Source organism: Eucyclogobius newberryi, unplaced genomic scaffold, assembly GCF_026437365.1.
Source record: "Eucyclogobius newberryi isolate DKJ021-1_F unplaced genomic scaffold, fEucNew1.0.hap1 SCAF_21, whole genome shotgun sequence".
Lineage (NCBI taxonomy): Eukaryota > Metazoa > Chordata > Actinopteri > Gobiiformes > Gobiidae > Eucyclogobius > Eucyclogobius newberryi.
This window is the reverse complement of record NW_027315846.1, coordinates 12,413,285-12,437,562: the sequence shown is the minus strand read 5'-3', so window position 1 is coordinate 12,437,562 and position 24,278 is coordinate 12,413,285. Positions and strand designations below refer to the sequence as shown.

Below are 24,278 nucleotides of genomic sequence, written 5' to 3'. Positions count from 1 at the left end.
GAGATTATGTCATTTGTGCAAGTGTCTGTCTCTGGTTATTACTGTAAAAGAGCTCTGCACCATTTCAAATATAAGTCACATAGACAGTTAATTTGATCTAGCCTCTGTTTAAAAAAAAGGCTTACTGTTATGAATTATGGAATTCATAATATTTGTTTACAACCTTATAATTTGTGTACAGCAACAATCGTGCACTTTCTTTTTATCTCTTAAGAACATAGTTTAAATTAAATACTCTAAATAAGTTACCCTCCTACTAGATCTGAATTAAAACTGTGAAGTGAAGAATACCAGAATTTTAAAATTGTATCTCGATGATCTAACATTCTTTTAAAAATGTCTGCAGCCAAAGCAGATGGCAAACGCAGAGGCCAAACATGGGTCAATCTCTCTAACAGTGAGGGAAACCACCATCTGTGAAGTTGAAATTGTAAATAATCTGGAACAGTCTGTTACCATTAGTTTTTTCCCATATAAATTTTGTCCAAATTCAAAGTCCTCTTAGGCCAATGGATGGACATTGTACAAAGGCTATTCTGTTTATTATTCATTTGGATGAACTGATTAGAGGTCCAGCTATATTGAAACGTTTTATATATACCAACTTTTGTTTTTGGAGATAGCCATGTACAAAAATTGAATATCCATTTATTGTTTATATTCAAAGCTATTTAAAATATCCCACAAAGAGACAGACACGCTGAGTAGGGTCATCTCTTAAAATATAAAGCAACATGTCTGTCCTTTTGTTGATAATGTGATGCGCCATTTACATTTTGTGCTAGACTTGAACCTCAACCAAGACATTTACAGCCACATTTTAACACATTCATGGTGCATTGTTAAAATACGCCTATCATCTGCATAGTGTCTATTGTTACTGAGCTATAATCTTTGGTCAATATCACTCACCCTTAAATACTGATTTTCTTTTTTTCATAATCTATAATATTTAGCTAATTGTATCATTTTGAAGAATAATATAACGGGTAGGTCTCGTCTCAAAACAGTTAATTTGTCACGGATTAACATTTGCCTGTCCATTTCTGCGTTCGGATAATGACATTACACATTTTGTTATTGCGTCTTTGCCAGAGCACCCCAAGGGACAACTGGCCCTGCATTTCTAGACCAATCAGCTGTGGAGAAGGCGCTCACACTGGAACGGGCTGCGATCGAGCGCGCATCGGGGACGTAGCTGCGACACTGACGAGGCGAAAGGCGCAACGATGACCCAAAGGATGCTGTGAATTGGCTTTATTATCTTCCATTTCGCACAGTTGTCACGCGGGGGGGGGGGGGAGTGTGTGTGTAAATCAGAGCGCGCGGTAATCATGTCGAAGATGAGCGCGATCCAAGCGGGGAAGGAGGCGGACAAGCACGGGATGCACGAGAATAGCGCTGGTTCCCCGCGGCTCCAGCAGGCTCCGAGCGCGCAGCCTCCGCTCAGCGCCGGCCGCACCAAAGATGCCCGCCTTCAGCAGCAGCAGAGGCACCACGGAGGCTCCATGGTCAAGCAGCCGTCCAGCAACGAGCCGGCGGACGTCGTGCGGCGGGCGCTGGACTTCAAAAGCCAGGGCACGCAGTGTTACAAGGATAAGAAATACCGGGAGGCGATAGGCAAGTACCACCGCGCTCTGCTGGAGATCAAGGGGCTGTGCAGGGTGCTCGGGGACCCGGACAGTGGCCCCAAGTCCCCGTCCCTGCTGCTCACCGCCTTCGCCAAGTCCAACAACACGCTGACGGATGAGCAGAAAGGCGCCATGGAGAACGCAGAGCTGGAGTGTTACAACAGTCTGGCAGGTATGGAGCGCAGTTTGGAAAGGGAGAGATGTTTGGGCAGGGATATGGATTAAAACGTTATCTTTTACACAGTATTTGTTGTGGCTCGTTGGAATGTATTTTAGTGGAATAGAATAATAACAATAAAAAAAAAACTCTATGTAAGATCATCAGTATTCAGGAAACATGTGAAAAACATTTTGTGGATTTCTTGTGCGTTGGGGCTGCTTATACCATGGATTAAACCAGGCCTAAACCAGGACTGGAACAGGACCAAACCAAATTCACATCAGGACAAAAATGGGATCAAAATAGGGCCAAACCAGTCCAAATGTGCAATGCACCCTTAAAGTCATAGATCTAGTGACATAGAGTAGACAGACAAAATTGTGAAAATGATTAAGTCATTTTACTATTCTTATTAAAATACTAAAGTCAAGTTACATAATAACTTAGCCTAAAATCGTTTACATTTGATCAATAATGCATTTTACTTTCTGGTGCTGTTTCATGTGAAGAAATAAGAGCAGACAAATGATGATGATAAATACTGCAGCTGATATTTTATCGTTTGAGGGACTGCGTGTTTTGTTTACTGTAGTGAATTCTTTGTCTGCTGTTATAACAATATAGAGCTTCTCAAAGTTAGTAAGATCTAAGTGCTATTGCTCCCGTCTGCGTCTTCAACCTGTGCAGACAACTGGTGCCTTCTGTGCTGGAGGTCGAGGGTCAAAAGTCGAATGTTGAGCCAAAACAACATGTGTCGGTGTGAACTTTGAGTCAACTGCTTAATCTGGCAACAAAAGAACCAAAAATATACAGCCCCAAAATATTCATGACAGTGAGTTGCAGCTATACTGTAATGACAGAAATGGGGTGAAATGACATCAGATTTTTTGTTCACTTAAAAAAAAATCAAAACCCAGATTGATTCCAAAATTGGTTGCTATTGCTATTGCTAGTTGCTATTTCACCAGGTATTGACACATTTTCAGAACCATATGGTGAAATTAAACACATTATTGATATTAAAATTAGTAATTATAATGATGGTGTTAGTAAAGATGACAGGAGTTCAAAAAGCATCAGTGCATCTTATGTCCAAAGGTGTGTTTTATTTTGTTTTAAGCTTTTTTTCTTTGTTTGGACAAAGAAAAACATATTTTGATGGTGAGCAGATCCCCCCGCTTTTGTTTGAGTCCCTGCAGCTCTTGCCTTACGTCAGCCTTGTTCAGTCAACGTCATTCACCTTTGGTCGTGACAGAAGTCTCTTCAAAAACAGTGAGATCCGGGGAATACTCATGAATCATTTATAAGAGTGTGAGTCATTCTCTGTTCGGATACACCGCTTTGGCTTCTTTATAATCGCATATACAGCTGCGTGCTGCTGTTACGTCTCCGCCTCAAGGTCTCTCATTAGAGCTCCTATATTAGTTTAGAGTAGATTAACTAGAGGAGACTCTTATCTCACGCCATCGAGAGAAGCTAATTTAGTCCAATTTGTCCAATAATGCAACTCAACTGTGTCATTCTTTTTAATTAGAAGATTTTTTTAGAGCCAACTTTCATCAGGGCTTTTTAGTATAACCAGTGTTTTAACAACTATGTCAGATCTTACATGTTCTCTTGTTTTTATTAAGCAAGTTCATACAAGTACAGCTGATGGTGTAGTGTTTTACAATTCATGCCTTTGTTCCATCTTACTGAAACTGATTTTGACACTAACCAATGTTATAGTGCAATATATTTAAGCAGAAAATATTGCAATAAATGGAAAATTAGTTTGATGTGGATAAAAGGATGGATAACTGTTTGCTATGAATGAATGAATGAATGTGTTATTTAAATGGAAATGTACAGTGTCAATCAATAAACAAAGGAATGAATGAATACATAAATAATGTCCTCCCCGTGTTACCCTAATGGGAAAAAGCAGTAGAAAGTGAGTGAATGAATAATTTATTGAAAATGTTTCCTTGTTTGTGTAAAGATAAGTAAGTATTAACTTGTATTAACTTATGTCATCTGCCTCACATGTGTTTCCTCCTCTCAGCGTGCCTGCTGCAGATGGAGCTGGTGAACTATGAGCGTGTCAAAGAGTACTGTCTCAAAGTGCTGCACAAAGAGGGGAAGAACTTCAAAGCTCTGTACCGATCCGGAGTGGCCTACTACCACCTGGGCGACTACCAGAAGGCCCTGCACTACCTGAAGGAGTCACACAAGCAGGAACCGTCAGGTAGAGAGAGTAAAACTATGCAGAATATGAGCTCAATTCACACTCAATTCATAGGATGGGGATACACAGAACTTGAAATGTACTGTATTATCCGGACTATAAGTTGCACCTTTTTTCATAATATTGGCTGGGGTGCGACCGTGCGACTTATACTTATATTTATACTTATATACTTATGCGACTTATAGTCTGGAAAATATGGTATTGGCATAAGTCGTCCGTGATATTGGTAAAAATGAATATCTCGTAATTTTGTTGGAGCATCCCGATAACAATAGTCAGACAATACTATGTCAATCCTACAGAAATGTGTTAAAACATGTATTTAAATGTTATAGTTGAGGTGTAATTATCAGACAAACGTGAAATAACTGTAAAATATATCACAAAAATGCAGACATTCAGAAAGGTTTTACTTTTTTTTTATCTTTTATCAGTTCTTTTTGAAGCATTTCTACTATAAACGATATACCAGTACTCAATATTCAAATTTAACTTATCTTCAAAACAACATTCACTGCATTATGTAAATGTCTATAAATTGCCCACCTCTAATTGGAATCACATAATGGATACTTGAAATATCCATAATGCAAGTATTTGAAAGTGATGTGTGGGACAGGAAATATGAAGTAATGCCTTGTTCATATGTGTTTATGGCATAGTAACAGTTTTGGGGAAGTAAACTCCTACTCCACACACACACACACACACACACACACTCATTTGAGATACTCATGACACCATATAAAGTAAAGCATTGTAAATAATCATCAAATAGGTTATTAAATATGACTTATGATCTAACATGTTGCCATATTGACCAGTAGGACCCATGCATTACAATTGAGTGTATTAATTAACAATATTTTTATATTGTTATTTTTATATAATGCATTAATCAGACCTTTGCTGTTCTGTAACTGCGATATTGCTAAGCGATTACAGCATTTGGTAATATGAGCAGATTTTACTGTTGGAGCCTTGACTGGCGGTAGATGGGATCATATGAGACGTGCATAATAGTAGTTGTGCAACTTCCGAAATTACAGTGGGAACAAAACAGCATAACAGGTAATGGGTTTAGGGTAAATTGGTGAGTCAGGCAAGGTGACAGCAGAAAGAAATGCTTTGCAAAACATAAAGGCGTTGCACTTGGCCCTAAAAAAACCTGTCTGAACCTATAATACTGACTGCATGGTGTGGGACTGATAAGGGGATTATAGACGGTTGCTCATGTTGGCAAAATAAGCACAAATAGTTGTATACTGTATTTGAATGGAAGAAAAATATGTGGTTAGTAGATAAGAAGACAGTGGAAAAATATGTTAATGTGTTTCTGAGAATCACATAAATCAACAGTAGTAGAGAAACCTGCCTTTACTGAACTGTGGAAACAAAAACAATGGAATTAACTAGCCCAAAGTTAAGTACTTTTGCAAACATCGTCGGATTTAGATGGAACCAGAATAGTGTGTATTTCTAGGACCTGGACATAATGATATGCGTTTTAAACATATCTTTAAAAATAGCTCTACAACGCCCCTTGCAATGTTATACAGTAATGCGATAGAAACATGTATCTTCAATGTCACGCCAGGGTTGACGGATCGCTCTTCCACTGAGGCGTGCCTTTCTGTGGCCACAACCGCTTGCAGTTTTAATTAGGGTTTGAATTTCTGCTCATGCTAATTTGAGGAGTTTGTTGGGTTGTTTTTACCCAAACAAAATGAATTGTGATATTAGCAACAACTAAGCACACCCTCATCATTCAACACTGGCATTATCAAATTGAAGTTTTCCTAAAATCCCATGTGGCACCTTGGCCTTTTGGTTTGTGGAATATGTGTTATTTATGCTGTGTACATAGTTATGTATTCATGATTACCACAGTTGACATCCCAAATACCACAAGAAAAGACTAGATTAAACAGGATTAAACCAGACAAGACTATTCATAACTTAACACTGACACATAAAGACTCTTAATACCACAATTGGAGAAATACTCCAGTAATTCACAATCAAAATAATTTAAATTTTCACTTTTAGTAAATATGATATATGTGTTATTGCAGACACCAACGTGATCCGGTACATCCAGTTGACTGAGTTGAAGATTCGCCGCAACGCTCAGAGGGAAAAGGAGGCCACATAAGCACTGCCTTTCGACGACTGGATTCTCTCGTACCTGAAAACAACCCCGTTCCAACACTTCAGACTTTTTACAAACAGTGAGTCAGAAATCTCACTGTCAAAGTCTTTAAGTTGAACCTTTGCCTTGCACAACATCCAGTTTTGTGATCTTTCACCATTGTGCGCTTCAGGCGTCTTTAATTACTGTGCTACTTTATTAATATACCTTAATGAGCCGGCTGGGTTCAGTACGGAGGCAAAAGATTGAATTATATGTTTGTAAACACATTTATTCACATTTTTGGTAACATTTTAACATACAGAGCATTAGCTGAGCATATATTTAAGTTCAGTACAGCCATGACAAGCAAATTAGTCAGACAGGGAAGCAAGTGAACATTTAATTTGATTCATTCGTTTGTTGATTTGTTTAAAAAAAGAAAAAGGGTTCAAAATAAGTTAGAAGACAGTGCACGTTAGCCTTTAAAATTCGACAGAAGATTCAGTATTTAAGTTAAAAATAAAGGTGGTTATGCTTTGACACGCTGTGCTAAAAGATGCTGGTTTGAATTACTTATTTTCTTCATACTAAGTCGTTCCAGATACTTCATTTCCAGATGCATTTTCTGTCTATAGCGCTGATGATTACAACAACGACGACTTAACCCTAGAAATGAATGCACTGCCAGTCAAAACATTGCACATGAACAGGCCAACACTTGTGATAGAGTCAGGAGCAACAACGAGACTTGAGTCCAGCAACTGTAGATAACACCTGCCTTCGCACAAGATGTCCTCGCCACGACGCACGACTTACAACTTCAGTCAGAAAGCACACTTCGCCAGTACTGTGCAAAAGTTTTCCGACAAATACAGTTAATCAGCACACAGATATGTCTTGTTTTTTGTCAAGTTTGGTTGTTTTATTAAAGAAAGGTCTTAAAAGTTGTTTTCTACGTGTCTCCGTAACTCTTTCCTTTCTGAAAACTGTCTAAAACTTTTGCACCGTGCTTTTAAAACCAAACATTAGGTGCTTGGTGTGCGTGTTATAGCACGCAGTTGCTAATTGCAGGTACCAGGCATATCACAAAATGTAAATAGTTTATAGAAATGACTAGGATTTAAAACGGAAGAAAAGGCAAGCTATATGTGTCAAAACACTTCACTTCGCTGCTTCTGTATTGACAAATACTGTGTTTCAAGTTTACTGTACGGGTGTAATAAATGTCTATTGAAATATAACTTTGCAGTTGTGGATGTTTTGTTTATTACACCACACATTTTATAGACAGAATAACGATCCAAAATGGCTAAAACGATGAGGATTATCGTTTTAACCTCATTCATGCCAACAAAGACTGCAACACACTTGACTTTTACATTGTTTTACTCAAATCGGTGTTTCCAGTGCAAAAACAAGCCATTCACATACACTTTACCACCCTCAGCTTATTACTGGTAACATTGAGCATTTTCACCCTGTGTTTTCATTTATCAAACTCCTCAAAAATGCATTTACAAGAGACATTTACACAAAGTAAAAGGAGATTCAGTAGTTTAAATCTAAGTGACCGTTGCAGCCACTGGGTTATGCAGAGGGCTGTTGTATGAAAAAATGGCAGCATATTGAAAAACAAAACAATAACCAACAAAACAAAAGATAAAAGAGGTATGTTTCAAGAAAAAAAATAGGACAAATGCATTAAAAAAAGGGTACAAGAACATACAAAGGCTCAAAACAGCATAAATTAATGACTTAATAGCATTGAGGTGCCTTACAAAATAAAGGCCAAGGCATTTGGTTTGAAAATACAAATAATAATCTAAACAATGGTCATGAAATAAATAACATAAATTACCAACACAATAAATATCTTAAATTAAACAGAAAACAGTTGCTACATGCCGACAGGGCACAGCCTCAGTCTTTTTGCCCGTTACTCTCATGCATCCATTATTTGATCAGTAATTTAATACAAAGTCATGAGGCGTACAGACACAATGTTCCCTTTTAGTTCAGCATGTTTTTTTTGTTTTTTTTAAATGGTTCATATTGGTTCAAACAATCTTTTCAAAAGGTCAAATACAATCCAACTAGACCAGACAGTCACTGTTTATACAGACAATGACAAATGACTTTGCATTGTGGGTGAGTCATGTGAAGACGTTCTCCTTTACTCTTTATAGTGTTTTGATTCATTCGTGACTGTGATTGGCTCAACACATTGTGAAATATTTAGTCAACAACAAATTTCAGATAAAGTAATGTGTCCTAAATGTGAAAACCTGATGCTTTACATTCATGGTGCTTTGTACAAGTGCACTTCAATGCACAATCCTCAAATTCAACTCGTGTAGCTTTGTGAGAACAGTCTGATATGTTGTTCATTAAGCAGTAAGAACCTCTTCCAAAGTTGAAATACATGGGAACAGGAGATGGGTTTGTTTCTCCTATTTATCGATACAAGCCACAGTGGCATTTTTTTTTGTATCATTCAAATCATTCAAAATACAAGATTTTGATTAAAAATGTAATATGCACTCATAATTCAAACAAAATCTGTACCAATTAAATAACAAATAATGCATTTTAAATGATATTGGATTAGCCCATGATCTAAAGAAGTGGTTCTCAAACAGTTTACTACTTATTATGTTTGGCTTTCTGGGGACAAATGGATCTAAACCTGGATTTTATCAGGCTTAAATTCTGGATAAACTTGCTCTGAAGTGAGACTAAACCAGGTCTAAAGTTAGACTAAACCCTGGTGTTAGTTTTGGATGACAAGATATGCGAGTATAATTAACAAATACTCAATTGCAGTAACCAAAGTTTGAGAAACACTTATATAAACAGTCATGGTTTTCGTTGCATTTTTAAATTATCTTGGTGGAAACAAACACATGTAATTCCAACAGGTTAAGTCTTGAATTCACATCTTAATATCTACATTTATATTGAATGCCATACACTGTCACATTCAGTTTCCATACATCTTAGGCCACTTAATATTTTATTTTCACATAATTTAGGCAAAAAGCAGCACCCTCTGACTTCTCCCAAACATATAGTGATCAAAGTCATTTTTACACGTGGGTTAAGACCAAAACCCAGGCTTATGATTATACGGTGAGTCTTTGGGAAAACTATTGTCTGTTTTGCATAGTGGTACCGTCCCGTCTTTGCACTGCACCTCGTCCAGTTGATCCAGGAGGGTGTGGGTCTTTCTTGGTGAAAATGGCGTCGGGGGCTCAACAGGAGTGGGTGGAACCACACTGTCCCGTCCGAACTCTGCTGTGGACGGAGTCTCCGTGCTGGACGTGTGAGCGGGGGACTCTCCGTTACCCCTTGGTCTGGATTCCGACCAGAAGGCAGGATCAAACCGGGCCCTGGGAGAGGGTCTGGGCCGAGCCACAAAGTCCAGAGTCTTTGGACGTTCGGGGGGGCATCGGCGACGGGGGGTGGGGGGGAAGACCAGGTTTGGGTCGGGAAGCCGCGGGACATAAGGGTAGTCATCTCTAAGAGCTCTGAAGACAACTGAGAGGAAGAGATTAATTTTCCATTAGCACAAAGCAGTTACAATACTTCTACTTCACCTTAAGCTCAAAATAATTTCCATGAAAATCAAAAGATATTACCGAGAGCTTGTTCAAGTCATCTTGACTTTGCGTAAAGCACAAATGTCCTTATGTTGATCATGCAGGAATAGTTTAGTGCATTTAAACAGAGCACTGTGTCCAAAATAGAACTGCATCCTAAAAAGATGTAGAGCTTATTTTATAGGCCTTTTTTCAAATAAACCCTTTTTAAAAAGGTGCTATTCTGTTAGCGTCTTCAAATGACAGTATAAAATATAATAAGCTGCATTTAGTGAAAATACCAAAATTTGGATATTGTTACATGCCAACTTGAGAGCCAACAAACGCCTGCCTTCCCACATCAAAGATCAGCAGCAAAATGAAATGTAAAATATGTATGATGTGTGCATAAGTTCTACATTGGAAACACAAACTCACCAGTCTCTTTCTCCGGCAGCGGTTCCAGGCTGTTTATGAGACAGTGCTTCTTAATGGCTCCATCTGAGGGAATCCGGCGGAGACTGCGGGATGAGGGCGGCGCAGACGGGACATGCGTAGGGGTGAGCGACTGACGAGGGTTACGCTTGAAACTCTCCACCTGTGTGTTCACAAGAGGGTTCAGAGGGACATGGCAGGGGGGCTGCGAGGTGAGCTGCTGGGAGGGCGAATTTGGGCGATACACCAAGAGCTCCTCGCTGTCTGATCGCAACAGTGAGTGAGTGGAGTTACAATCCGACAGTAACGTATAGGAAGATGGTAGGAGCTTATCGGGCGGTTTAAGTGGGCTATCCCGTTTGAAAAGTTTACGTGTCTGTGCTCCTGTCCTGTGAAACAAGTTGTCCCATTTGGATTTGACACTTTCTTCAGGATGGGCGAAATTCAACATGTTCAACCCAAGTCCTACTGCCGCCAGTATTGCTCCACAGCCGACCAGGACGACGTCGCAGGAGCGCACCCCGGCGGGACTCCTCTTACAGGGGGGAGAGCTCGGGATGACGGTCATGGGACAGTACTCGTCTCCCTCAGGGTCAACAGCAGCAGAAGAAGTAGTAGTAGTAGTAGTAGTAGTAGTAGTAGAGGAGGGGTGGGAGTCTTTGTGGAAGGGAACACAGAGGTAGGACTGTCCCGAAGAGGAGCCGGGGTCAGTGGAGAAGCAGCAGTCTTCATTTTCTGAAAACATCAACAGTTATAGATGCATTAGATGTTTGTACTATGATTTCATTGGCTATACCTGCAATATTGAGTCAGCAATCCAGTCGCACAATGATCAGGTGTTTGGGCCAAGGACGCGACAACAGTTACTACGTTTAAATGCACAAAGAATTCCAAACAATCAAACTCAGGTTATCTTTGTCCTCAAACCTGTCAGACCTTTGTCCCAGTCTATAGCAGGTCTAAGAACCGATTAATTAATGCTCAACGTAAATGTCGCTTATCTATCTATGTTTGCCAAACGTGTGGTTTTATTTATAATATATATATATATATATATATATAAAAAAATAAAACCACACGTTTGGCAAACATAGATAGATAAGCGACATTTACGTTGAGCATTTGAATTTCAGACAAACTTGGATCTATGCTGCTCACTACTTACTATGGGCAGTGCAAATAAACACAGCTCTGGTAGTTTTTATTTTCACTTTAACATGGCAGACCAAAACAATACCACACGTGCTTGTCTGCGGTGGCAGTTTGTCATATCTGCTGATCTAAAACAAGTGAACACACGTCCAAATGCCGGTCTAATGTTTTCCTGGTTGTTACATACCTCAAGCAGTTAAATGACTAGTCTGCTCCTAATGTGATTAAGTCTCCCCATGTGTTATTGGGATGTTTGAGAGTCAAATCAAGACATCTCAATACATGCATGAAAAATTGGTTTGAATTGGACAAGGCTAGTTATCAATTTTTCTAGAAATTAGTTTCGTAGTTTGTTTACAGCATGCAGTAAAATATTTGAGGAAATACACTAAAATGTAGAACTCACCCATTTCCACCAGACTGGGGACCCCGGGCACGGCTGGACTGTGCCTGGGAGATCTGCGCAGGTTTGGGGCACTGCAGGAGCGCTGCCTGTGCCCCTCATGAGCCGGCTTCACTCTGTCAGGAACAAGCATGGACATGAAAAACAGATCATGTAAATAATGTATTATACTGTCAATTTCTTATTTTGTTTTGGTCGTTTTCTTCTAGAGACAGTATCCTCTAATTTTGCACATCCTCAAAATAACCATGTAGATATTACTGTATCTTGTAGACGATTAAACGCCCTCCTCAAACAATAATATATCTTACGCATTGTCAGCACTGTGTTCTCTCTGGGCCCCATTGCCTCTGCATCGGCCCTTCTTCCTGGAGCCTCTCTTCGCTCCCTCCTCCTCGTCGTGGCTCAAACTTGTGCGGTAAAAGACTGTACAACCATCGCCGGGGGTCACTATCAAAAGACATGGTTTATATAGTAAGGTGGATACAGTAAATCTGAGATAAAACGAGTGTATGGAAATGTGCTTACACTGTATGGCTCTGAGGCGGGGCAGGACGGGGGGGCTGGTGGGAGGACTGGAGCTGCTGCTGAGCAAACTCCTGCGGCGGTCGTGGGACGGTGAAGCCTGCACTGTGATTTTGTGCTGGAAATCTAAAAGGAACATAACCAAAAATCAATGCAAAGTGAGTGGTATTATTGGTATAATGTCTTTACATGTTTGTGATTAGCTGCTGGTGAACTCTGCTCTACCAAATGTCTTCGTTTAGAGGTTCAGCTATTGCCAAATTCTGTGCATAACAAATTAGAATTGGGAGGCAAGGCTAATGGATGCAACTGTGGGCAGGACAACTGTGGGCAGGACAACTGTGGGCAGGACAACTGTGGCTAAAAATATATGTCACCACGAGGAGTCACAATTGAACCATACACATAAACCACCACGAATACAGTTACAGCTGATTTGAGAGAAAATAAGATCTCTTAATGGATATACAATTAGCTTCTTCTTGGTTAGTGCAATGAGTGGCTAATCTATTTACTTAGTAAGTACAGTGTGGAGTCCAAACCAGACCAGGAGAGACTTATCCAGTCTTCCTGAAGATGTGAGACGGGCCTCTACTGTGACTATGTTCACCTCTAGTCTCAAAATACTTCTGTTTAGCTGTGCATATGATCCATAATTTGAATGATTTTCAAATGATAATGTATGCTTTTCATGTTTGCATTGTGATTTTATATAGCAATGTGATCTTAATGTATTTGTGTTGTCTGCAAAGCACTTTGAATTATGTTTTGTGCAAATTGTGCTACATAAATAAATTTTTGATTGATTTGATTGATACATCTTGCATGCTTTACTTGTAGTGTAAACCCCATTTCTCTAGAAGAGCATGGAATCAAATGGTAATAATAATAAACGTTTTAATAATTATACCTGATGGGAGGCTGATCCTGTTGCCGTCCTTGAGTTTGAGGCGGTTGCGGCGGAACTTGCCCTGCCTCCGCTCCACGTGGGGCTTGTCCTGGTAAAGCTGGTGGATGATGATGTTGAGCTCTCTCTCTAGAATGTGGATCTCTCTCTCAGCCAACTCCTGCTCCCGCCTCCGCAGCGCCTCCTCCTGGCACTTCTGCTGCAGCGCGGCTTGGGTCAGCTCCTCCTCCCATGACTGCAACTCCTTCAATCAAAACAAGTGGCACAAACAGAACTAATTGCCACGTGACATCTACACAATCAAGTCTTCTCAACTTAATATTTTACTCATTTTCATCAGCTTTTTCTATGTGGAAAAAACAAGAATTCTTTGATGATACTGAGTGACAAATTACACTAAAGTACACCCATTTCCGAATCAAAAAACATTGTATTGCCACTCAAAGTGAACCAAATTCAGAAAAGAGGAATTTAAAGTAGAGAAAGTAATATGGTGCAATATAAAACGATGAATAATCATAACAAATAATGAAATAGAAACTATGATCAAATAAAGGCATGAATAAAATAAGATATTAGACTATGAATGAATAAGAATACAATATATACAGAAATGGACCAAACAGATAAAGTTCGTGAATGCTTAGGTCAGTTCCGGTACCTTCTCCTTGATCCTGAGTTGATCGAACATCTCCTGTATTTCCAGTTTCCAGTCGTCCTGCAAAGAGTGGAAGGACGCCGCAGGCATCTCAAAAAACCCAGACTCTTCGATAGCCGTGAGCTGGTGCAGGATCGAGCTGAACGGAGGACGCAGACGAGGGTTTGGACTCCAGCAGGCTACAGGAAAGATTAACAGGACAACACAAAGCATAAGATACTTGACAAGCAATATTAAGTATAATAAGATATTTTAAATTCTGTAGTTTTATTAGGCTGCAGAGGTTCAGAGCTTCAGAACGTTCACAACTTTACTCACCAAACCAAAGGATGGCAGGGTAATCCCAACTTGGACCTATTGCATGCTGCCATTGTGTCCTTGGGCAAAACATCTCATTCACTTTGCCTATGTGAGAATGTGGTGTGCGAGTTATTGGTGGTGGTCGAAGGATTGGAACCCTCGCTTCCTTCAGTCAACCGCAGAGGAGCAGTGAATAATGACTAAAGTGTAGTGCTTTGAGAGACTTTTAAATGTATTCATTTTGATCTCAAGGTCAATCATAAAACCAGAACAGAATAAACATGATGGTTTTCAGGAAACATTTTTAATGAAGCTCATCAAATGTTTACAATGATTTTTAAAGGACGGTTTATTGAAATGGTTGCAAAATCCCATTGATTAGGTGGGTTTGTATTGACATGTGTTCATCCTTGCAAAAGAAGGACCAATCTCACTGGGAATGCCTAAGATTAAATGAGAGAACATCAAGGTTTGACAATTACTACTCGTAAAGTACTTATTTTACTCACAATCAAACCAGCAATGTAGTAAAAGCAATAAAAGACCATAAGATGATAGTAAAAAAAGCACTGGCTGTACGACGTTCAGTATTACCCTCCATGAGTCGTGCAAATGGCTCGGGGCAGGTGGAGGGGATGGGCAGAGCCAGTTTATTCATGGCGACTCCGTAGGCCACGGCGAGTCCATCGATCCCTCTGAATGGCACCTCTCCGGTCAGCAGCTCCCACAGCAGCACGCCATAACTTTAACAAAAGCAAATAAAGAAACAGCGTAACACTCCATTATAAAGCAGCTTTTGATGTAAGTGCCAGTCGCTAATGCATAATTTCTAACAATCAGACGATAAAATGTGCCTATGAATATATGAATGCTAAGTAGGGAAAGTGCTAGTGGTTAATTTGAATAAATGTTATGAAGGGAGGTTTGCATATTCCATTAAAATGCCGTTCACCTTGAAAGACAAATCATAATTTGTTGCTTTTAAGAATAATCATAGTAGTCATGGTTACTTTTTCTTTGATTTGTGACGTATCTGTTTCTAAAAATAGGTCTAGTCCTTTATCGCTTAATGGGTACTGTGAATACAATATACATTTGTAAAAACATGTTTTAATTGATTGATTTGTACATGAATCATATGCATAGAACAAATGTGATTTTGCATGTATGTACATGCAAAATCACATTTGTATGTGTTTTTAAATGCTTTTTGTAAATTTATTAATCGCTTTAGTTAATTTTCTCTCTTAAGCTTTAAGTGTGAATTCTCTGCCCAAATCCAAGCATTTAGCATTTATATTTGACTGCTTCATTTGACCTGCCCCAGTTTTGTGTGCCTTCATAGTACAGTAATTTGTTCTTTTTTGGCTCTCTGTGTTTCCATGACAACTACAGCAGAAGCTCACCTTCATCAAGAGTGAAGCCAATAAACAGTTTACAGTCAAACATGTCATGAGACGAGGAGCACTGTAACTGCCATTTTCTCTAATGGTGATTTTCAGTGCCGAACATATTTAAATGTTTGTGAAGTATTGACATTGACTGAATTATTTATGTGATGGTGAGTTTATATTGATTCATACAGTAGTAGTACTGTATTTTCAACCACTTATTTAGAGAACTAGAGAACTTGGGGCATAGTCACCACATTTTTGTTAATTTGTGTTTACATTTTTGGTTGAACTCTTTCACTCAAAGCGACACAGTAAGGTGCTTTCACAATTGATCCTGGTTTGAGTCCAGTGTAGTCCTAAATTTGGTTTGGTCCTATTGTAGTCCTGTTTTAGTCCTAGTTTAGGTGTAGATTTAGTTCAGTTCGGTGGTTTAGTCCATGTCTACTACCCTATTTTAAATGATTATTTCCCTATAGGCCTATTTTCCTTTTAAATGAACAGTAAACATTGATGATGTTCATAAACTGTAGCCCCATAAACACTGCATCATTCCACGTTGGGCCACTGAGCAATGCCAAAAACATTAGTACACCTCCACACGTCGCTCCCCTTGGAGAACGTGGACGATCTTATGACTTCTGGGGCCATCCAGGCGTACGTCCCGGCAGCGCTCATTTTTGTGGTCCGATGCCACTCTCGGGCCAGCCCAAAGTCAGTGATCTTCAGTGTCTTGTTGCTCAAATCCTCCATTTCAATTCGCTCCAGGATTAGGACTAAATTTGGGGAGGTGAAGTGGGGTTGATGGAGTGGTGTTTTGGTTGAAGAAGTAAAAAAAAAAAAAATGGGATAAATAAATGGATAAAAGGGGGTAAAATTTATCCCAGGTTGTACGTTGGGAGGGTTAACATATAAGGTAATAATGTGTTTTGCGGGGACGTAACAAAATGGAACAAGATAAAAGGATTGAAGGAATGAGAGAAGGAAACAGAGAAAGCAGAAAGACATGAGACACTGCAAGACTGAAGCATGTTCAAAACACTACATTTAAAGAAGTGTAGAAAAGAGAAAAGCAGATAAAAGTTGAAGGTCTGAAGTAATGTTGCACAACTCAAAGAAAGTTGGTTGAGCATTACCAGAGCATCATAATATCAGTCAATTCATACCAATTATGTTTAATAAAGTAACTATAAATTAGGGCTGCAACGAACAGTTCTTTTGCAAATCAATTAGGCTAGCAATTATTCTTTTGATCAATCAGTTGTTGACAGTGCAAAAAGCTAAAATTTTAACCTGATAAAGCTAAGATCCTGCCGCCTGAGGACGTCCTGATGGAGTATAGTTACAGACATAATTTTTGTTCAAAAACATTAAATGTAAATGTTTCCTGCTGTGTCCTTTTGAAATAATTCCTGTTCTGTCTGAATCATGAAACCTTTTTTCTGAGTATAGTACAGATAACAATTATTTAATTACTAAATTAGCTGAAAATAATCTCAGTAATTGATTAGTTGCAATTAATTATAAATGAAAGTATCAGCAAGCCCTGCAGCAGTAAGCCCATTTTCACAAAGTGCAGTGTTCGAGGACTGCCAGACCATCTGCAGGAGCTGCCCAGAACCCGGGCGTGTCCTGTGGCCAACATCAAAACCCCTTCATCGGCTGCATGTGGCTCCAATGCTCCACACGTCACACTTTGGGCTTGTCCAGTAATGTTAAAGCACATTTAAAGCTCTGGGGACTAATCACAGACCAAATGTATGCACTTAAGTTAATGCACAGTAATGCAGGAGCAGAAACGCCTGATTAAGAGAAACAGGGAAAGTAGACACAGAATTTTATTATATCTTGACAAATTTACCCTTAGCAAACCCAGATAATCAATGTATTTTTAGAGTCTCAAGACACCTATCCCACAGTAGAATATTTAATTTCATCTTAACAGTTAGGTGTCAAGGCTTGTTGAAATATTAACAGTGACATTTACCTTTTTCTTATGTCTAAACTGCTAAACCTGTAGTTCAGACTTCTACAAATATGTTCTGGATTCTATGGGATTCATATTTCAGTTTTCTCCTTAAAGGCGGTATGGACGATTTGAGAACGCAGGCGGAAGTGCGTATGTGCACTCCCCCGTGCGGACCGATACAACACACACGTGCGTTTGTTTATTAGCGCGACGGAGCGCATCGCATCTCTCGTCTCCCGTAGATTTCTGTCCACTTCTGCGTCAGCTCGAACTGTCTTTCTCAGTCTTCATTTTGCCCCGTACACTGAGGGAACTATATTATGATAGATCCATGCGCTTAGGCACGCGGAAACGTGGGGACGAACCGCACGCGGCTGCAGGTGAGCGATAGGTGCGTTTTATGATTGATACGTGGCAGGACAAATGATTTATCCACGCCACGAGGAAATATGATAACAAATTTGCTGGAAAAAATCGTCCATACCACCTTTAATGTTAACACGTATATATGTGAACAGAATCTACTATAGAAACATACATTGATGAAATTGTAATTGCAATGCTTGACAGAAAGTTTTCAGAAGGATATTCCTCCAAAACGGTTCAGCCCTACTGAATACACATTATTTCTCCATAAAATAGCTTTTGGAAGTTAATATTTTATAGAATTTCCTTTAAATACCTAGAATCTCCTCACAGGACTAGTTAGCTCTATGCTTTAGCAACAACGAAGTGTATATTTACCACCATTTATAAAGACAATTACTGTAGTGGTTGTCAAAACACAGAAATGGTCTTTATCGGAGTGACCAGTGTTCACTACTCCATGATTTAACTTGGGCCGGTAACGCATTTGTGGCTTGAGGAAAATCTAAATGCAGTGGAGCACTCACGTCCACATCACCACAGTCTGCGTCACAGAAGTCTGACGAGACCACTTCAGAACAGCCTCCGACCAAACAAGGGCTATGACACTTACACTATACAATACTCGAATAGAAAGTTTAGATATTCTACCGTTAGATTATAGGGTTCAATAATGGATAAAATCATAAATCATTTGAGTCATAATTGAAATAATAGTTTTCTTTATGTGTAGGTCAATGCACAGTGGAAAGTTGTAGAGTGAGAAAATACTTAATTGATATTAGTAATAATTAAAAATCACCTGCTTGTATCCATGGGGATGTTATTGTTTTGCCTGGAATGTTCCACAGTATGTTATTGAACTCTTATTGAACTCACGGACACAAACAAGCCGAGTTACAAGTCAGATCTGTGGAGAGGCCCCCCTGTATGTAATATAAACACTTGTAATTGAATAAACGAAAGACTGGTGAGTTTAATGCCAAAGTGTGGAATATTCCAGGCAAGGCAATAACCTTTTTATGGAGTTAGAAAGTGTCTCTTTAAAAAGCCACAATAGATAAAATAAGCTCCGGGTTTTGTGGGGCCAATATAATTCAAAACAGTACATTTTAATAACACAATACTCATATTTGATTAACTGCAAGCCCTACTACAAATATCCGTACAATGTGTGCAGGGGTTTTCCTCCGGGCTCTTTGTGGCTGTAGTTGGAGTGACTTGACAGTAACAGCAGCCTCATTGAACTGCACCACTCAGCACAGACTGAGCCAATGGGAGACGAGCACAGGCTTCAGTGTCCACGCCAAAGGAACCAATGAAGTGGCAGAGGGGAGAGCGCTGTGTAAATCTGCAGTAATAGGCTTGGGATTTAGGAGATCCAGTAAAATGCCACATTCCAACTGCTCCACAAACAGACAAGCTCATGACTTTTACTCTCGCGACTGATTTTGATACTAAATACATGGAAATGGGCCTGCATCAGTCACCTAATGTGATGGACAAATTATTGCATTTGAGCTTTAATCTGAATCTGGTCTTCTACTTTTAAATGCATTTACTGTTGCCTGTTTTCTATAATTTAAAATGATCAGAATGAGTCCAGTGCTTTAGTAATTAATACAAGAAGCACCAGCATTTCTATCTGGTCAGTAGGAGACACTTCAGCTTGCTGCATTACTTAAAAGAAGCACAACAGGATGTCACTTTTCTGAGTCTCCGCCACCTGCACATCTCCATGGAGACAAGACATCAGGTTTCAAGTCCGATCTGTGGACTCGCTGTAAGAATGTTTTTTGGGGGATTTTTTGCAATAAAGACACTTGTAATTTTATAAATGCAAGAAAGTTTAAGGCCATTCCAGACAAAGAACAGGAAAAATGACATAGTCCCACGTTAAAAGTGTGATTATGAAACAATCATACAACTTCAGCTATGTTTTTGAAGTCATTATAGTCTAGTCAAACGTCAATTTAACATAAACATGAGATTTAACGTTAAACTATTCAATTACATGTGACAATATTAATGATAAAACCTCTTACTGTTGCTAGACTTGAGGTCGCGATGGATGATGGGTACGATGGCCTGACAGTGGAGATACAGCATGCCCCTGGCGACCTGCACGGCCCAGTCCACCAACGTGCAGGGTGGGACCCGTCTCCGGACCAGGGCGCGGTTCAGCGGGCCCCCTCGAGCGTACTCCATCACCAGGCACAGGTGAGGCTCCTGCAGGCAAACCCCCAGGAGGCCCATGATGTTGGGATGGCTGAGCATGGCGAACAGCTTGGCCTCCTGGCGAACGCTCTCCAGGGTCTGCCCCGCCTCCTCGTCTGGGTCCCGTCTCGCCGCCTTCACCGCCACCTCAGACCCCCGCCACACGGCACGGTACACTTTCCCAAAACCACCCACGCCGATGATCTCCTCCAGAGTCAGCTCGGAGAAGTCAATCTCCAGGACTGAAAGGAGAAACAAGCACTTGTAAATTACAGTATTTTACTTTCAATTTGAAAAAAATCAAATAAATAATAATCATTATTATCAATCATTAATAAAAAATAAAAAAAATGTGTTTGTGAATAGAATTATGTCAACCTAGAGACTAATTGACCTTTAAAGATTGACCTAAAACTATATTTGATTTGCTCCAGTCTTACCATACTTTAATTACAGTAATTTAATTTTAGCAGGATTCTAAACCATGATTATAGGTATCATTATGCACCCCCATCCACACTTTTTCTCTCGTGTTTAGGAGCAATTCAATGCTAAAAAGATTGCGGTCACTGCGTTTGATGCTTTCTACTAAGCCACACGGCTGCTGTCCCAAATACAGCAGAATCTTTCCCTTACTGTTACACAAGAGGTTGCATATGCTCTCAAATCTGCTCCAGTCTGCAGGCTTAAGGAGGACAGGTTGCATGATGGGTAAAATATGGCAGAAATTTTAATCACAGGTAATGCAAGCAGGGACAATATGTGCACGTGGGCCAGACATTAAATGTCTTTGTGTATTTGCTTATTTAAATGGATCCCATTAGCTGAAACCGGAGCAATTAGGTGGTATTCCTAGGTCCATTACAAGTCAATACATTTCAAATACAATAACATAGTTATCAATAGTTCCATTTCAATGCAGTAACTATTTAGCAGTTCTTTGAAAGTAATGTTAAATTTGTATTTTTGCTAGATCTTTGAGATTCAGACGACCACACTTGTGACAAGTGACATAATGTTAAAGACTTTGTGATTGTTGCATTTTAGTTACAGCAATGCTACGACCCATTTAGACATCAATATTGTTGTTATGTGTGATATTGATGACCAGACCCAACAGTTTAGTCGAGTTATTTGAGTAATTGTTCACTCTCCCCAGCAATGTTTCATTTGAATTTGGATCCTTGTGCCAACATTTGCTTTGAGCCCATTATCAAACCATTTGTTTTTTTGTATTAGTATTAATTAACTAGCTTGTTCCCTTTAACCCACTCATACAGCAGATCGAGCTCTCTAGACAAAACAGAGGTAACTTTATTGCATTCATATGCGGCATAATAAACAGTCGAGTCATCTGCATAAACTGACATTGATGCTTTTTTTCACCATTAAAAGGCAAGTCATTAATAAAGACAGAGAACAAAAGAGGTTGACATGGCTCTGTAGTGTTGTTCTTTGCAGACTGATTTGAATTAATATTTTAGGTGAGTTTAAAAGTAGGCCAGGAACAATCAAGTAACAGAGGGACAACCAGATGAACAAACGTGAACCGGCCATCACTAAGGGACTTCTGTGACCTTAAAACAAGGTCATAATAACAATCATTAGTATGTTATTACATGTTTTGTTACTTTGGAACTTTTGCTCTCTAATTCCAAAATTATTTAACTCAGATTGTATGGGGCAGTGAAGGCATTCAGAGCGTTCGGTGACTTGTGGGGTGTAGTTGCATTTCACTTGCTCTTCCCACGCAATAACTATTAAGTTAAAGCACAATTTAGACCTATTGAAGATATAATGTTGCATAATATTGTATAATTAAAACAAGCATATGTTCTTGCCCTTCTACAGTTTCCAGTAGTTTTGTATGTAGTAGATTTGTTTTCATGAACCCCAAATGAGAGGAAATAATAAGAAACTATCTGCAGCAGTCTTTGTTTTTGCCACTGCAGCAGTGAAAAGGCCTGAACTGCCTCCGCAAGAAATGCTCAGTCTCACACTGGATGTGAAGGCTGCGCTGGATAAGAGCGATCGATAAAGTGATTCTGAGAGTTTCTGAGAAATGCTCAACATTTGAAGCTAATCTTTTTCACACTGCATAAAGAGGCCCATTAACCACCATCACCTTTATTACAAGGTTAAGGAGGTTGGACGTGTCTGGGCTTTTAATTCATTCTACTATTGGTCCACAGGCCATCGCTACACCAGACCATCACTATCTACTGCATGTATTTAAAACAATGGAGGGTCCTCAGTATAAATCTGGGACGACTGCTGCTGTTGTGCATGTTTGTGACTGAAAAGTGCAGTGTCCTTGAAAAATGTTTGCAAACGCAGCAGATGTAGTGAAAGTAGTACTGATACTTTGTAGGAGAATAAATCTTTATCTTACATTAAGACTAAACCAGAGCCATAACATTGAATTCAAACAGAGACTAAATAACAACTAAAATGTTTTACAATCTTTTCCCCTCTTTCCAGACTGTATTTTTGTTATGTTTTTTTTGCAGAGCTAGCGTGTAACCCGACACTGGAGCATCCCTGACTTCATGCCTCTCAGACGGTGAGAGAAGGATGGACAAGAGAGGAAGGAGGAGAGAAAAATGATCTGGACACGCACCAGGGCAGAACCGTGACACAGCACTCTCAACCTGCTGTCGCTGCCAACTCACCAGAGACCGAGCACCCTGGCTTCGGGTCAACGCAGAGGAGCATGGCGCAAGTAGGAGCCAAGAGTTTAAACATCCTCTCTGCCATATTATCAGTGTCATCTCGACTTGACAATGTTGTTCCGTTACTTCTGTGCAGTTTAAGCCAGATTGTGTGAAATGGCGTATGGAAGAATGTTATAAAGACAAGGAAGAGGTTGTGAAGTGATGCAGAAAGTTTTAATAAGATCAAATTAGGGCTGCATCCAATGGATATTTGGCTGAACAGTTAATCAAGCGACTGTTGTTTTGATTAATTGGTTTGTTGTTTGGATTGCAAAAGGCTTGTGAATTTGAGATTTTCACTAAATTTAACTCGAGGAAGTGAAGCTGTGAAGGACTAGTAGTGTATATCATAAAACCTCTTTTTGAGACACATGCCATGTTTTGGAGTCTGTTTAAGATAAGATAAGATAATCCTTTATTGTCCACACATGGGGAAATTTTATTGTTGCAACGCAGGTAGATACAGAGGTAGATACAGAGGAAAAGAACAGATAACTCATAGTTTATAGTCCAGGACATAATTACACTATTACTAAATTAGATGACCATTAACTCAATAATTGACTAGTTACAATGAATCAATTAACTTCCTTCAGCCCTGGATCAAATACACACTTATAGAGTGTGGTTGCTACGACAATAGTTAAAGACTTGCTCTGTTAAAGTGCATGAATGTCCCCATATTTGCTTTTCAAGTTTAAAAGCATCAACTTAACTGAAATATCTGCATGATTATCCTAATATTTAACATGTGTATAAGTTGTTTATTGATACGCATAGTACATTCCCATTCCCCTGCATCTGTGGTTCGTCCTGGGCCCCTGCATGGGTCCCTGCATGGGTCCCGTCCTCGGTTACGCCCCTGCTTTCATTGGCTGCAGTGTCTACAATAGAAATACTCACGGTGCAGACAGGGCACGGGGACCTGCTCGGACTTCTCCCGTGCGTCCACCAGCTCCTCGTCCATGCATTTCCCCTCGCTCACGTAATTGCACGGGAAAATGCCCACGCGGTCCTCGATCATCCCGGTCCACCAGCCCTCGTCCCCGGACACCAGCGAGTCCTTGGACAGCACCTCCACCACGTCGCCCCTCCGCAGGCTGAGCTCGTCCTCCGCGGCGGCTTCATAGTCGAACACCGCGGTCCACAGTGCACTTTTGGGGCCCGTGTCCGGCTCAAAAACGTCCCCCTCGGCCTCGGCGTCTCCCGGGTTGGGACTCAGGCTGTTGTCGTCCGCAGCGGGTTTGCAGGCATCCATGGAGGCGACCCATCCGAGGCGAGCTGGCGCATTACAGACACCTGACACGGGCGGGCTCCTGCAGACAAAATGCGGGGCTAACTCGGGGCCAGTCTTCCCGGCGCGAACACACCGCGGTCCCGTCGCGTCACCGGGACACTCATGCCCAACGCGGCCCCGGGTTAAACGTCGCTTTCCGATGCATGAAGCGGCTCCGAGCTGCGGCTGCCTTCGCTCAAACCTTTAGCATACGCTCTGTATTAAATCTAAG

The 24,278-nt window shown here is 40.2% G+C and overlaps 2 protein-coding genes across 2 annotated transcripts; one reads left to right on the top strand and one right to left on the bottom strand.

Moving 5' to 3' along the window:
- The first annotated feature begins 1,328 nt into the window (after positions 1 to 1,328).
- Positions 1,329 to 7,396, top strand: LOC140370189 (tetratricopeptide repeat protein 9A). Its single transcript, XM_072457224.1, has 3 exons — positions 1,329 to 1,803; positions 3,836 to 4,018; positions 6,097 to 7,396. The coding sequence occupies exons 1-3, from the start codon at positions 1,335 to 1,337 to the stop codon at positions 6,174 to 6,176; spliced, it is 732 nt and encodes a 243-aa protein (XP_072313325.1). The 5' UTR covers positions 1,329 to 1,334; the 3' UTR covers positions 6,177 to 7,396.
- map3k9 (mitogen-activated protein kinase kinase kinase 9) lies at positions 7,067 to 24,278 on the bottom strand. Its single transcript, XM_072457223.1, has 11 exons — positions 23,674 to 24,278; positions 19,885 to 20,298; positions 16,100 to 16,280; positions 14,708 to 14,856; positions 13,817 to 13,992; positions 13,159 to 13,399; positions 12,252 to 12,374; positions 12,035 to 12,173; positions 11,727 to 11,839; positions 10,172 to 10,903; positions 7,067 to 9,692 (listed from the first exon to the last, which is right to left on the bottom strand). Exons 1-11 carry the CDS (start codon positions 24,026 to 24,028, stop codon positions 9,253 to 9,255), a joined length of 3,063 nt encoding a protein of 1,020 aa, XP_072313324.1. The 5' UTR covers positions 24,029 to 24,278; the 3' UTR covers positions 7,067 to 9,252.